Source organism: Amborella trichopoda, chromosome 2, assembly GCF_054954075.1.
Source record: "Amborella trichopoda isolate Santa Cruz 75 chromosome 2, AtrichopodaSantaCruz75HAP2 v2.0, whole genome shotgun sequence".
NCBI lineage: Eukaryota > Viridiplantae > Streptophyta > Magnoliopsida > Amborellales > Amborellaceae > Amborella > Amborella trichopoda.
In genome coordinates this window covers 15,143,723-15,160,414 of record NC_142337.1, presented here as the reverse complement: position 1 = coordinate 15,160,414, position 16,692 = coordinate 15,143,723, and the positions used below count along the sequence as shown (strand labels likewise).

The window sequence follows — 16,692 nt, the reverse complement described above, 5'->3', positions numbered from 1 at the left end:
ATATTTTTGAGAAAAAAAACAAAAAAAGTACACCGCAATCCTAGTGTTTCATGCCATGGAAGGTAAGATGATGCCATGATAAGGCATAAAAAATGGGGGAGAGAAATTTTTCAAAACAAAAGGAATTAAAAAGAAAACTAATTAGTGCAACGGTCTCTTGTAGATAAGATATTAAGAATATATGGCAATTCCCAATCTATAAAGAAAGTTGAATGAATTGTGTCAAAATCAAAAAAATTGATAAATCAATTTATAAAATTATCAAAGAAGGACCCGATCATTATTCCATTTTTTGTATGTGAGATAGAAATGGGAGGAAAAGAATTTTCTGGTCTCCTTAATGAAACAAGAAAAGAAGCCAAACACCATGCAACTTATTTTGCCATATCGCAATTAACAAAAATGAAAGAAATCATTTAAAATTTAAAATGATGAATAAGTGAGTATGAAGATTGCAATGAAGAAAAAATTTATGAAATGAAAAAGCATATTGAAAATCTTGAAGCGTTGGTTTCTACACTAAATAAAGGAAATGAAGACCTTTGTAATTCCATTGAAAATATTGTATAGGAAGTTAAAAAAAATTAAAAAATTGCATGCAGGGGAAATGTTGGAAATACTCACTCTATGTTAGTAGGTAGCTATCTAGTAAAAGTTGAGTTGTACGGAGTTATTGTCAGTGGGTAGTTATCTAATAGAAAGTTATGAGTTTTGGGAAGTTATCTAAAGAAGTTGATCACTTGTGAAAAGCTAAACGCTTATAAATAAGTACAATGTAATGGGATATAAGTCATTTGTTGCGTACCTATGCAAGAGAAGTGTGCGAGTGATTTGTCTTTTGAGTTCCCTGTCCAAGTTTTTTGAATTTAATCTCTCTAAAGTACTCACACATATTTTAAAGATACCAACAATTGTATCAAACCTTTCCAAAAAAATCCAACAAATTTCTTACTTGTTTGGGTTGAATGTTTTTCATAATTTTCATCTTCTTCAAAGCAGCGAGAGTTTACCAAAGATAGATCGTAATCTCCCTCTTTCAAATTAAGACATGCTTAGAAAAAAGTGAAGCAATTGACAAAGCTACTTTTTCTTCATGTTTTTCACAGTTAATGCGATCTCGCTCTTGGAAAAACCCTAGCCATGGCTTCTGTGCTATAATCCAGCCATGCATACTACCAATTATAAATTCATCCTATTCCAAACCACTAAAAATAAAATGGAAGAAGCTTCATAAGAATAGTTGATACATTACTCTGTGAACGCCTTCGATATTCCTGGGCACAAGAAAAAGAAACAAAATCAAAGAACCCTCAGACATGTGATTTAGGTGGTTTAAGTAGGTTTTTTTTAAATCCAAAGCTATCCATATTTAGATTGAAAAGAATGACGGACCAGCATTCAAATAGATACAAGAATATATGACCTCTACGAATTCTTGATAGAGGAGAGAAGAATCAACATACCCGAACCCCAAATAGTTAAGAAAGTGTTGTGATGATGATGACGATGTTCACATAGAGAAAAAGAGATGAAAAATCATAAGAGCGATGAAAAATCATAAGAGCGAGAGAAGCTTTAAGGTCTGCAACATAATTCCACATTGCAGCAGTCATGCCATAACCAATGCTCAAACCAACAACTGAAATGTTCTACTTACTGACACCCATTGTCTCTCTCTACTAGGAATCAACATTTTATTCCACAAATACTGACAGAGAGAAAAATCCCATCACAATAATAAGATTATTAGAACCCAAATTCCTCATCGCTCAACTGCTTCAGATAATTAGAATCGATAGCCCTAACAGAGAAAACAAACCCCAACAATTAATCTCAGAACCAGAGAAATCAATAAACCGGCAAAGAAAAAGATTATGTCATGATGATCTATATAGTATATACATAGCCAACCCACTTTGCAAATAAACCCTAACTGGTTAATTGCTCTTCATGCCATGAATGAGTAGTTAGCCAAAAGCCAGAAACTAAGTCAGGAGAATGAAAAGTCCCTTGGATCCGAGGTTCCTCTCAGAGCAAAATGGCGAAGAAGCCCTTGCCAAAAACAAGCTTTTCCCCTTACTGCACCTGACATGAGCCCTCCGATCCAAGCCCCAGCGATGTGAAGAAACGAACCAGAAAGATCACTACTAAAAACACTTTGAAACCAGGCCGAAATAGTTGCAGCCAAATTGGATTTGGACCCCTTATATCAATGGGGTCACTGATGAACTGTAGCTTGAGATATCAGGCCAAGATGTTGTTGTGGACTGGTTCCAGTAGAGAGGAGAGGGGTCATTTCCTCCATTTTCGAAGGCATTTGCAGATGGCATTTGCCAATCCATTTGGCCGAGCCTGGAAGCGTTATCTTCTTCGAGCTTCACCCCAGCTCTTAAGGATTCGGCCCTCCTCGATCCCTCCTCGAAGGGAAAGAGGAACTGCAAACTCTCATGGCCGTGACCATCCTTTAGAGAGAGAGACAACTTCTGCTGCTGCTGCTTCCACGGTGCATCCATTGGCCCCTCAATCAAAGGGCTACTAAACCTGGAGAGATCAGGGAGGAGAGAAAGAGGAGCTTCCTGAACCTGGTGTGCAGGATTAAAAGAAGCAACCTGGTGGTCTTGAAGATAGCTCGAGAGAGAAGAAAATTGAGGGAGATGAAGAAACTCAGACCCACTTGTCAAGGACGACGAGGTCGGGAAGCCCAAATTCACATCAGCAGCCGAGCTCGGCAATACGTAAAAGATTGGGTGGTTCGAGCCCACAGAGCCCTGAAGGGTGCAAGCCAGATCGGTCGCAGGCGACGAAGAAGTGGGCGGATCGACAGATTGACTCCCAATATTGTTGTTGCCACTGCTCTGATTCTCCGAGGACGTCGTGCTAGATGATGGCCCTCCTCTTTTGATTCGCTTGTTTTTGCGAGAGCTCCCGCCAACGGGCACATTCCTGAGGGTGCCGCCGCGCGTCCAGTAACGCTTGCAGGTCTTGCAGAAGTGGCGGGGCTGGGAGAGGCTGTAATTGTTGTAGTAGCAAAATTTGGTGTTGGAAGAGTCGCATCGAGGGCATTTCAGGGCTTGATCAGGAGGGGGTTTCAGGCCACCGGCCCCTCCTGTTTGTTGTTGCAGTTGGCTATGGCGATGATCCATGAGACTCGAAGAAGAAGATGACACCATATCATCAACAAGAGGTTTCGGTGTGATTCCTCTGTCATGTACCTGGATCAGTCTCTGCAACAAGAAGGAGAAACGAATATGAGAGATGGAAAACGCAATCCATAACAGTGATGTATTAGATATTCCAATCCAAAAGCTACCAAACAAGAAGTGCGTTGTTGGGCGGTGAATAATTGAGAATTTGAGAGAGATGTTTAGAGAGAGAGAGCGTGCCTGTGGCCACTGCGTCGAGTCCATGCAAACTTGTGGAGATGGAAGAACCATGCCGGAAGTCGCCTATTCTCTCTCCCTCTCCAGATTGGAGAAATGAATGGAGACGGAGCACAGGAGCAGGCTTATTCTAAAAGGAATTCAGGTCTAGAGAGAGAAAGCCTTCCAGATGGGGAAGGAATGTGTAGAGAGAGAAAGTGATCGGTGGAATGAAATGGAAGGGCAAACAAAATTACATCCCATGATACATGGGTCCCCAGTCCCCCACGCGCGACCCACACTGTTCGATTTCACAAACCCAATTTCTTAAACAAACAAAAAAAAACCCAAAAATACCCATCAACCAGTGCTTCTATTAAATAGCAGAGGAACAAAAACAAGACTCTGACCCATTAGAATGGGTGGAAAGCCTAGAGAGAGAGAAAGAGAATGGAAAGCATTTCGGGGGTGTTGAGTTTTATGGAGGAGAGAGAAAGGGACGAGGAGAGAGAATCCCAATGGAGCGTGACACGATGAGATGTTGAGTTTTATGGAGGAGAGAGGAAAGGGAGGAGGAGAGAGAATCCAAAGGAAGAGAGTCACGGTGAGGCATGAGAAGAATCCTAAAAGTGCCCTACCCCCTCAATATACGAACGTAGCAGTCACCTCTGTACATGAGCGAAAAATTCCAAAAGAAAGGGACAAGACCCCGGCCCATGTGGGGGCGAGCGAGAGTGTGTGCGTGTTTGTGTTTCTAGAGAGAAGAAGAGTTTTTAGAGAGAGAAACAAAGTGAAACAGCCATGGAAAACCGTTAGGGCAGAGTGCAGTAGCTGTGTCAGGCAGTGGGCTTGAGAGATTTTATCATTTTAATGGCTTGAGGCCCATGTGGGCAGCTCACCCCCAAGCTCAAAAGTGAAGGGAACAAACGGATTTTGTAGTAAACCGAGGGATCTTCTCCTACACCCCACAATTATTCCCCTCTCTTTCCTCTCCTCTCACCTTAATCCCGATGTCGCTTTCTCTCTCTAACCTAGAGAGAGAAATGGAAACCAGATTTGTCCAATAAAACGTGAAATATGGAACACGAGAGAGGAACCGCGACGAAAGGGTGGCTGAGATTAAAAAGAGAAAAAAAAAAAAAAAAAAGAGGAAAGAGAAAAAGTAAGGGTGTCGGTCGATTGAGTGCTGGTCAGTGTGACTAGCAATGGGTCCTACCACCCACTACCACGAGTCTAGAGAGAGCGTGAGAGTGAGATTCCCGTTGCTGCTACACACAAAACCTGAGACGGATTGCTGGGAGTTCGAAAAATAAGAGGCGGGCGGGGGGAGGGGAGGGGAGGGGAGGGGAGGGGACCAAGAATCAAACCCACGCAAACCTAACCCCATCCACCCTCCCCCACCATGAAGAGGATGACAAACGACAAAGATCTCACTCTTATCTCTCTTACCAATATTATATGTGTATTTGCTTGTGCTTCCTCATCTATTAAGAGCTTTTTTATGCTTCCGCCTCCGCATCAATTAATTTATGCTCTTCGCCTGCTTGCCATTGCACTCATGACTGACTCCATCCACTAGTCTACTTTCTCTCTCTACACCACCTGGCATTCCCTCGATTCTCTCGCTCTCACAGTTGAGCTTTGGCCCCACTTTCTTACTGCCTCAAGAATCTCAACTCTTCCTTCACATCTTGTTACGGGTCCTAGTCCTTTTCCCAACGGAATTCCACTCTCTCTCTCTAACAGTTTCCCTCTTCCGTGGGGTCGCCGAATGTCCGCGGGCCAAACATTTAAAAAACCCTAAATATTATTGTGGAATTTGGGCGATCCACGGTTTCTCCCTACTCACCTCCTTATAATATAAATTGCTTTCCCCTGATTGATTGATATTTTTAGCGAATGGAAATAGTAAATAAATTGATAGAAAAATGGTAAATGCTTGACCAGATCATTCCGGAATTCCCCCAATATGATAAGGGAACGGAGGCCCTGGCGACACGCCAAATCTCACATGGGAATATGATACCCATCATTCCATTCCTTCTATTCACATCTCACTCAGTAGGGCTCTATTTTTTTATTTTTTATTTTTTATTATTTTATTTTGTATTTATTTATTAATGATTCAATCACTTGGATACCCATATTGGAGAAACTCATCTAACCCTTCTCCTTCCATGAAATTTCCACACCAATGCCTATCAATCAATAGTCCCATATCTGAGTTGGGGGATTCTCCACCTGTATTGATGTGGGGTGACTTCTCCCTAGTGTCTGGTTGTGATCAACCTATGCGTCCTACATCTCTTCACATAGAGGGGGAAGAGAGAATTCTTGTAAAACTAAGTAAATAAAAAGATTTTTTTTTTTTTACAGGTAGGCCCGCTTGCACGCAAAAAACCTACGCCGTCCAATCGAGTAGGATGGTGTAAAATTTATGCGCCCATACAGGCTTGCCCACCTAGATACTGTGTCCTAAATAAAAAGACTATATACTAGCTTATTTAGTAAGGCTTGTGTATGATATTCCTCAGAGCGAACATACGGTTCTTCCATTTCGAAAACTACTATGGAGGATTTGTTCGGAAATACGGTGATTCAGATTCCGATTCAGTTTCCAACAACTTGACGAATAAATTTTATGGAAAAAATAAACTATTTTAAGTTTCTAAACTTAGATCTAATCATTCAGTAGTACATAGTCTATGCTCTTTCTAATGGATGTGTTTATTGTATAATATAAGGATATTAATTTTTGGTAGAAGAAGGTTACAACTACTTTTAACCATGAGATACAATGAAAAAGAATTTTGCATTGGACTACGTATACATTCGATGATACATCCCCAACCATATAATTTCACATTTAATGATCAGTAATGATTATGACATCATTGTACCAAAAGCAAATAGCCTTAATTTATACGTGTACCTGTTTTTCTTAAGTGGATATTATGGTGTAGCTTTATTAAGAAACATTCTAAATGTTCTCCCATTTGTAGACATGTTTTCAATGTGACTACTTTACTTCAAATAATTGTGGCCTAGTAGTTACTAAATCATGTAACCGAGCCCTGTGGATGTTCTGCATCAAATGAACGTCTTTTTCCCAATGAGCTTAGTCAATAATATAAATATTTCGCAATTAAATTCTTTCATCTTCTATTATACTATGAATATAATAATATTGAATATCAATATGTTTTGTCCTATTATATAGATGGATGGATTCGTAACTAAAAATAAGGTACAATGACTATCACAATGAAATTGTATCCTTCTCGCACACTTTGGAACTCTCAATGTAACCTATTTAATCATATTATTTCTTTAAATGCATGATTTAACATGTACTCAGCGTCTATTGGAAAACACCAAAATTGTAACCTCGATGACCAAGGGCAACAATTCTTAAAAGTAAAAACAAACTCAATAGTAGACCTTCTTTTTTTAAAATAACCTGTAAAGTTTGAATCAACATAACTGAGAACTTTCAAAACGATCCTAATATACCAAATACCACCATTACCAATTCTCTAAAAATAATGAAGGATCCACTTCAAAGCAGTATGGTGATCAGGGTAAGGATTAGCTATGTACATGCCTATAGCTCCTAAGTGTGCCATGTCAAGTTTGGTGCTAACTATATGAAGCATGAGTATCTGTAACTAAATAATATCATATTTTTGACATCCACCTACTTCGGTGTTAGGATATTATTTCGATGACAACTTTATTTGCACATAAAATGGGGTACTAAGTAATTTAGCCTTTTAAATATTGAAGTAGTCTAGAAACTTTTATGCTTAACTCTTTTGAGTTAAACAAATTATCAAGTTCTTCCTTTCTCTAAGTACACACATCAAACAAATTGATTGAAGACTATCAAATCTTACGTCTCAAATTCCCCATCTAACTGAGCTTTCAGAGTTGCAATATTATCTTTATTTGATCATACAATAATTATATCATCGACAAAGAATAACGAGATGACAAAGTTTCCATCATCATAATTTCAAAATAAGTACAATTGGCAACTTCATATGTACAACTATTCAAGCTTAACATAAAAGAAGTAAATTACTTGTAGAAAAACCTCTAATGTATGTTTCTACCCATACAATGATTCCTTTACTTACAAACTAATTTTTCTCATCTTGCTCAACAACACCCTTGGAAATTGTCTTATTTTAAAGAACCATTAAAGAAAATAGTTTTCACATTTAATTACTTTTATTTCTAAATCAAGAGTAGTCGTCATGGCCAAAAAACTCTAATAATGGTCATCTGTATAATAAGAAAAACAAATTCATCAAAATCATTACTTGTGTTTTGTGCATAACCTTTTAAAACCAATAGAACTTTGTATATTTTTATCGTCTCATCTAAACTTTATTTGTTCTTAAAGATCCACCAATTGTTAATGGCTTTTCACAACTCTGGCTATTTGATAAGGTCCCATGTTTTACTTTTTTATAGGCCTTCATCTCTTTTTCCACGGATGCTCTCCATTAACTAGCCTCATCAACGTCACATTCGTCACAATAAGAATTAGTCTACCCTGCACTAGAGGCAAGCATAGGAGAAGATACAATGCTTAAGCCTCACAGGATCCATTTTAGGTTTATCAAATCTTCTCAATTCAACATAACCTAAATATGTTTTTTAGCTCTTCGACAATTTCAAGATCTCAGTTCTGATTATCATCTCACTAGTTATCATGGTTGCTTCCTATATAACAGTACCTACATATGGTACTTCTTTCTTTTTCTACATTGAATTTCACTAAAAATAACATATTGATGACATGAATCTTGTGATAACTAGGATCCCACAATCTGTAACACTTCATACCTTTTATATACCCAAGAGGAAAAACTTTATTAATTTCACATCCAACGTAGTTCTCTTTTCTGTGGAATCTTTTACCACATCATAAACTATGAATGAAATAATAATTAAATATTTTACATGTCTAAACCTCAACCAATGTCTTGTACTCTAGCGCAACGCTAATTGACCTGATACTTAAGATAACAGTTTGAATTTCTTTTGCCAAAAAATACTACTCTAACCCATTAATACTCAACATAGACCTAACATGGTCCACAATGGTAAGATTCATGCTCTCAACCCCATTTTATTAAGATTTCTTATGAAACGTGAACTGCATAGAAAAATCACACTCACTACAAAAGTTATTATTTTAACTAGAATAAAATTATCCCTCTATAATTTCTTGGTCATTTGATGCTCTAACCATTTTCTAATTTTCTACTAAAACCTTAAACGTTTTAAAACAGTTGAAGGCATCTTATTTTTTTTTAAGTTTATAAACCGGTAGTTTTCTTGAAAAATCATCAACAAAAGTGACTAAATATGCCAGCAACCCTCATAGAGACACGTGATACTCACCTGCCTAAGTGAGGTAATTCTGAATCCTTACTTATAGTGGTAGATAAACCAAAGTACGATGTATTTTGTTTTCTGAACATGAATGACTCTTAAAAATATAAATGAAGAGATTTTAAACAAGGTAAGATATTTTTAACAAGAAGTACCATATGTCCACATTCACTCATGTGGTTCAAAAGCATAAATCATATAACTCTACAAAATTAGCCTCTTAAAATTGGTTTTCCAACAAGTCTATTCAAATTGCCTACTAGCTCTCTTTTTGCATCTATTAGTGCTCCCTTTAAATTTGTTATTTCAATCATTAACTCCTATAAACATGAAACTTTGCTAATCAAAATTTTTCGAAGGATAAAACAGTCTTTCTGAGGCCAAAAACATTTCTAACATTTGGGATTGTGCATGTCACTCCATTGATTATCATGATTGTCATGTCTCTAACTCCCACTATTCTACATGAGTTACCTGCATCATATGGTTGGTATTTATAGAATCAGTCCGTATGTAGAATTAATGAAACGACACCCTTAAATTAAATAGCTGATATTGCAAAAGTTATCCCTATCTATAAACACTTCTCCATCCTCAAATAAATTTTTTCTACTAGATTTTCTTGAGAATCACTGGAACCATGCTTCTCATTAGGATCATATTTTGAACTTCTAGTTTCCTTCTTGGGCCTTCCAATCATTCTTCACAAGCTTATTTATCCCGATCTACAAACATTTGATTTCCCACACCCTTTCGACTTGCATTTCGACTGTATGTAGGTCTCTCTCTTGATGTACCTCGCACTGCAAATACATTCCTAGGAGACTCTTTACAAGGCTTTCACCTAGACTCCTCTATAAAATATATAGATCTAATAGAATTAAATAGAATAGATTTCTCATTATTGAGATTCATGTTCAACCCATCCTATAATTCTGTCATAGAACAATAAAATATGGTTACTTTATTCTCATCATTTCTCACATCTAATACCATCAACTTGCTAATCATGCCTTTAAATTCATTCAAGTGCCCTTGCAAGGAAGCTAAATGATTCATCTTGAAATTATAAAGTTGTCGATGAAGAAATTTTTTGTTAGGAACTTATACCTTCGTAAGTATTTTTGTATGATCCTTCGACAGTTACTATGAGGAGAAATAGAATAAAGTAGATTCATTCACAACCAAAAGAATATCTGCAATGGCCAACTGATATTTCCCATCAAATTCCTCTTAATTATATTATTAGGTTTCTTTTCTTTACCTTTCAAAGCCATTATAACATCATAGGCATATTTAACTTCCTGGTCAAATTTTCATATTTAGTTGACTTTTTCACCGCCATCTTTAAAGATCTGCGATCTACCATAAACCTCTTACCCAGGCATCAATCTTAAACCCAAGAGCTCTCATATAAATTACATAGGGTAAAACCCAAGATCGGGAAAAAAGAAAAGGGAAACAAAAATTCTAATGAAAGTTAAAAGTGCGGAACACAAAGATTTATATAATTCAACAATTCCCTACGTCTATAGTATTTGTTTAACTAATAAAGAAAAGTACAACACAAGTATGAAGAGTAAGGTTTTTAATCTCAAGCCCTAAAACAAGGTTTTTAACCATAAAAAATATCCGGCTAAAGAACTCACTGTTTTTTCTCTCTTAGTATCTTTGTACATGCACCTGCATAAACACTCTCTCTCTCTCTCTCTCTCTCTCTCTCTTTACATATGCCTTTTATAAAAAAAACCAAAAAGTATAAAACCTTGTCTCTTCTTCCATTTCTTTTCAATTAGATAGCATCAGTCTCCCGTGATTAACGTGATTCTTTCCTCATGTTCATGCCCATCTAATAGGGAAACCACTGCTCATAGAAGATCATGTGATTTTTCAATATATTATGAAACGTATAGATTCAAAAAATATGGCTTCATTAAATAACAGATTACATCTCCAAAATTGGTTCAAAAAAATAAGTGATTTAAAAAAAGGATTGGTGTCTAGGATCGGGCATTGTAAAAACCAGTCCGGATCAATGAATCAGTGGTCCAGATCACCATTTTACTGATACTGAATCAGCGAAAAAACACATGCAAAAACATGTTGGAAGTTTAGTGGGTGAAATGGTGACAACAAATAGTACGATTTTAAAAATGGGATCTCTAACTATTCTTGTTTTAAGGGCACGCAGGAGCGTTATCTCAAGCTTGGAACCAACACACTAGGCACTAGAGTCTTGATGTATGAGAGAGAGAAAAAGAGAAAAATGAGTAGAGAGAGGGAGATTTAGCCTGACTGTTATGCTTTCTGGAATTGCAGAGAAATGTGCATGGAGAGGCTCAAAAGTGTCCTCAGTATGTTCTGAGTGTCTAATACGTATGGGTAGGGGGGCCCTTGTTATAGAGCACTAAGAGGCTGCCCATTTAGTGTTGTGGTGGTTACATGCACCACTCAACAACTACAAGCCTCCACCTCATCAATGGTTAGATGATCGTTGGATGTCCCACGGGTATCAACAGCTAGATGACCGTTGGATTCCTCCTATGAGGCGGGCTCACAAAAAGACAACTACAAGCCTCCATCTCATTAATGGCTAAATGACCATTGGATGTTCTACATACATCAACGGCTAAATGAATGTTGGATTCCCCAATGAGCCGGGCTCACAAAAAGATGACGAGTCACGAGCCCAAGCCGTACACATGCTCGGGCGAGGGGTGCCTCATGGTGCAAAGTGGGCCATCAAGCACCCTTGGGCCACACCCTTGCACGTGAGTATCGCGTGCTCCGCATATAGATTTCTCTCTCTTTTGTAGTTAGAGTATATTGCATGAGAATACTTGCTCTTAAATACAGCTTAATAAACTCTCTCCTCTTCAATGTAGAACTCAAACCCACATATTTCTCTCTCTATACAGCAATTTAGGAAATAACAATAAAACTATAATCAAAGCAATTTAAGAAAGAATACTAAAACTATTGTGTTGTTTTGAAATGCATATAAGTATTTTTCAAACAAAAAAATACTAACAAAACAGTGAACCAGTCAAGAACAGGTCTGAATCGACACTTTTACTATAGCAAAATGTCATTTTACTGTATCAAATCATCGGTTCTCTTTTAGACTTGGGCGGTTTCCTATATATTCACAGAACCGGCATGGGGTGACCAATTCTCTGGTCGGACCAGGCAATTCCATATCGTCCCCTGTTTTTTTTAAATCACCGCAAAAAATACTAACTTCTCGGTATATGCAAGAGGGAGTATGGGCGCCGTTTTCTCATGCGCTTTTTCTAATATCCTCAAAAGGGCACCAATATGGTAGTACAACTTAAACAAATAGAATTTTTGATCTCTCGTAAGAAACTCCCCCGCAAGAAAGGGAAAGTATACGATTACCCCATTTATGTTTGGTATAAAGTGGTCAGAGTTAATATTGGCCATAGGATATGAAATTAGGTAGTTGCATTTATTTCATTGACTCTGCTTAAATTTTAAAAGAAATATTTTTTGAACTTTGCACAAGCTATCATATTTCATATTGGAAGGTTTTAAATAATTATGACTTCCTTGTACCAAAAGTAAAGATAAAAGTTTATATTAGGTGTCAACCTTATAGTGTAGAAATAAGGTGCACCTCAAAAACCCATAAGAAAAAGTTGTTTTTTCATAAGAAAATTCTCTAACGGATCATCTTGACCTCGATATGTGTGGATATACAAAAAATTCAATTTTAAATCTTAGAAATAGTTAATCTTGTAAACGTTATTTGAATTGTCTATTTTTACGATTTTCAAGTGTTTATAGATACGCTAGATCTACCCCATTTTTTGAGCTTTCAATTTTATAATAAAGGTGAAAAATAGACTCTTAAGACATGATGAGAGTTTTGGCACTGAATATACATCTTTTAACCAAATTTTGAGGTCCCCTTATCGTGCTTATTTAAGGTTGACAACTTATACAAACCTCAGCCAAAAGTAAATGGGTTTATGGTCTAAAATCCCTATAACGAATCTGTATGACTCGAATGACTTGTCCAGATGCCGAAACATTTTTTTAAGTAACATGATCTGAGTTTATGAGAAAAAATAATTTGGAGATATTTTTTTATGAGTAATGATCCTATGAGACCCTCCCACACCTATGTGTGTAGGACACCAAAGGATCACCATTAAATTTGGCACAGATCTCTAGAAAAGTCAAGTCCCACACCGATGTGATAACTTTTTTATATATCTATGCTAAATTTAATGGTGATATTTTAAGGTCTTACACACATAGGTATGAGAGGGTCTCCTAAGACCATTAATCTATTTTTATACCATGAGAACAATTTACTAGAAATATGAATTTTGAGTTGAGGTGCACTCAACCCATTTTTTATACTAAACTTCTCTTTTACGAAATATGATCCCATAAACTAGCTGATTTTGATTTGAGGCACTTTTTGACATCTAAATCCAACTCTCTTTCTTTTTTTTCCTTCACTCGTTTTTTTTTTTTTTCTCTTTTTTTTTTTTTTTTTTTTTTTTTTTTTTTGCACGAACTTACGATTGTTATTTTAGATTATAATATGGGAAATTTATCACAATCAAAATTTGATCTATTTAATAGACTATAAATATTTTTTAATCTTATTTCGCAGTGTCCATTGTTGTTTGGATCGAAATTCAAATAGGGCATTGACACAGGCTTTCTAATATGGAAAAACTTTATATAACTGAGAGGCTCTAAACAAACAAACTATGGCTCACCTCAAATATTTCACTAGAAGAGGTTGTTTTGATGCTCAAAAATTTTCATATGATTATCTCGACTTCAGGATGCATGGACATGAGAAAAAAAAAAGATTTCAAGTTTTGAAAATAGTGCATCTTGTAATGCATTTTTGGACCATCAATTTTCAATATTTTAAGTTTTCATAGATCTGCTCGATCTACACAAGTTTTGAAGTGTTAGCATTTATAATTGGAGATGAAAGTATATTTCAAGACTATCACAAAGATTTCCAATATTGAAACCATATTTATCGACTCTATTTGAGGTGTGCTTTACTTTGATTGTTTAAAGCCTTGGCCTTATACAAACCGCACCCTTATACAAACCGCACCCTTTTACATGGAAGGTAATGTTAAATGAAAAGGTTTACATAGAAATAAGGTGCACCTCAAAAGCCCATCCATAAAAATTATTTTGATGCTGAAAAACTCTCAAATTAATCATCTTGGCCTCGAGATATAAGGATATAAAAGAAACCTGCCTTGAAGTCCTACAAATACTGCATCTTGGAATATATTATATGGAGCATTCCATTTTCAAGATTTTTCAATGCTTATAGATGTGCTCAATCTGCATAGTATTGGGAGCTTTAAATTTTATAATTAGCAGTGAAAAGTCGATATTTAGACCATCCAAGGGTTTTCGACACCTAAATTGCATCTATCAGTAGAAATCGGGTGGTGTGCCTTACTCTGATTGTTTACAACTTATTTAAACCACACCGAGTGTTAAATAGTTTATTTTGATAAATTTCCCTATTAATCGGGGTTTTGATCAAATCCTAAAATATGACCTGCTGGACAAAAAGAACAACTTAGTCCCACAGTGATGGGCACTTGGCAATCCCAAGGAAAATGGAATGTACTGTCCTTGTGTGCCACCCATTGATAGTACATTAACCACTTTGGTTGATGAGACTATGATATCTTCAAGGCTTTTAAAACTAGGAGAAGTCTCTCAAGTTAGGTGGTTAAAAATAACATTTAAAAAGAAAAAAGAAAAAACATGAAGTCAAATAGACAAAATAACAAAAATTAAAATATCCAAAAGCATATTTTGATGATGAATGAAAATAAAAAAGAAGAAACTAAGTTAGTTTACAGAAAAAAACTAAAAACTTAAAAAAAAAAAAAAAAAAAAAAAAAAAAAAAAAAAAAAAGAAAAGAAAAAGAAAAAGAAAAGAAGGTCACTTAACGAACATTTGTAGATTATAAGTTCTATAAGGGCGCATTTGTTTTGCTTGAGGGTAAAGGTTCCTTGCAAAAAATAAATTCTTCTGAAAGTGGAATATTATCTTTTGAAAAGCTTAAAAATGTTTTGAGTACATGTGTTTGATAACAAATATCTATTAACGATATAAATATAAATTTTTAGGGGTGTGGTTTTTATAAATTTGCAACCTTAAATATTCCAGTTAAAGCGGCCCTCCAAATTTTATCATAGCATATAATTTTGGTGTTAACAAATTTTAGGATTATTTAAAAATTTATTTTCATATCGAATTATAAAATTTTAAACTCTAAAAATGATTAAAATCAAATAGATCTACAAACATATGGAAATCTTGAAAATGGATAGTCTAGATAATATGTTGCAATATATACTATTTATAGGACTCAAAATCTTTTTTTTTCATACCTATACATGTCAATATCAAAATGATCAATTAAAGGGTTTTCAACATTAAAACAATTTTTTCCAATGGATTTTTGAGGTGCATATGTGATTCTACATTTTCAGGTTGCAACCTTATATAAACTTTTTCCAATTTTTTAATATATATAACAAAATATAATATATAATATAATATATTTTATATATTTTTATTAATCTATATTTGTTTTATATATAATATATAATGTAATATTTATTTTAGACATCTAACATTTTAAGATATTTTATGTATTTAAAACTTAAAATTTGATATAATTTCGCTCTCTAAAAATTTTAATAAGGTTTCTCTCTTTAAAAATTTTCAGGTAATTTCTCTCTCTAAAATTTGATATAGTCTCTCTCTAAAATTTTAAGATACTTTCTTTCTCTAATACCTGAAATTTGATGCAGTTTCTCTCACTAAAAAATTTGAGATATTGTTTTTTCTCTAAAATATTTTGTTGTATCTCCTTCTAAAGTTTTAATATACTCTCTCTCTAAAACTTAAAATTTGAGATAGTTTCTATCCTTAATTTGTGGGGATATTTTGGGAGAATTAATTATATTTAATAAAGTAAGCAGCTCGAGTGTGTGGAATAGTTTTATCATCAGTTCATTCAGTTGTAATATATTGTATTCCCTCTTTCATGCTTCATAACAGTCGTGTTTTGGATAATAACAATTTATTTCGTGATTTTATGTACCCATGTTTTGGCCCTCTTTCTTGCTTACAGACAACATGATTATGTATCCAAAAAGTTGCCAAACATGATTTTATACAAGATACTCTGTTCATACAAAACATAGTTTCGAATAGCCTAGGATCCAAACCACCAATTAAGTAATTTTCCTATTTCCTTTCAAAAGAAACATGTAGAATCTTTTCAAAGGCAAACTTTTGTCAATATGAAATATTGAAATTTGACAGAGATAGTAACAAATTGACAAGAATAATCTACAATCTTCTTAACTGGATGAATTTTAAATGGCTTTTACCAAATTGGATCCTCCAAATGCAGTGTCAATGAACTCCAGTTTCTCCAGCTAGCAAAACAAATTCTCAAAAGTAGCAAGGGCCATTACTCCAATCCTTAATTATCTTTTCCATTTTTGGTGGGCACAGGTGCAACTACATCACCATGTGTATTAATTTAAGAAGGTTTGCAGGACCTTTAATGTCAATCCTTCTCTCTCTAGGTCAAAACATTCCCAAACTCCAATTTCAAAGTGACATCATTCTCATTGTTTCTTTCCTCTTGTCATTTTTCTATTTTCCTTTTCTCAAATCTCAAATTTAATAAAGCCCATGTTTTCTGTGCATGCCAGAAAATTCCCCACTTCATTACGTCCTCAACTTATTATCCTGTGCTTTTTTTCTTTTCCCGCAAATTCCCACTCATAAGTGAATGTAATGTCTCTCTCTCTAATTGCTCTGATCTCTCTCTCTCTCATTTTGCTCTGACAGTACATTTCTCTCTATCTGTCTGTAATT

The 16,692-nt window shown here is 35.3% G+C and overlaps 1 protein-coding gene across 1 annotated transcript; it reads right to left on the bottom strand.

Annotated features, from left to right (window-relative positions):
• Positions 1 to 1,574: 1,574 nt before the first annotated feature.
• Positions 1,575 to 3,217, bottom strand: LOC18439161 (uncharacterized). Its single transcript, XM_006849333.4, has one exon. The coding sequence runs from the start codon at positions 3,168 to 3,170 to the stop codon at positions 2,205 to 2,207; it is 966 nt and encodes a 321-aa protein (XP_006849396.3). The 5' UTR covers positions 3,171 to 3,217; the 3' UTR covers positions 1,575 to 2,204.
• Positions 3,218 to 16,692: the final 13,475 nt, after the last annotated feature.

What these genes read in the sequence shown, in the direction of transcription:
- LOC18439161 (XM_006849333.4), bottom strand. Translation starts at nt 3,170, where the DNA reads ATGGTGTCATCTTCTTCTTCGAGTCTCATGGATCATCGCCATAGCCAA.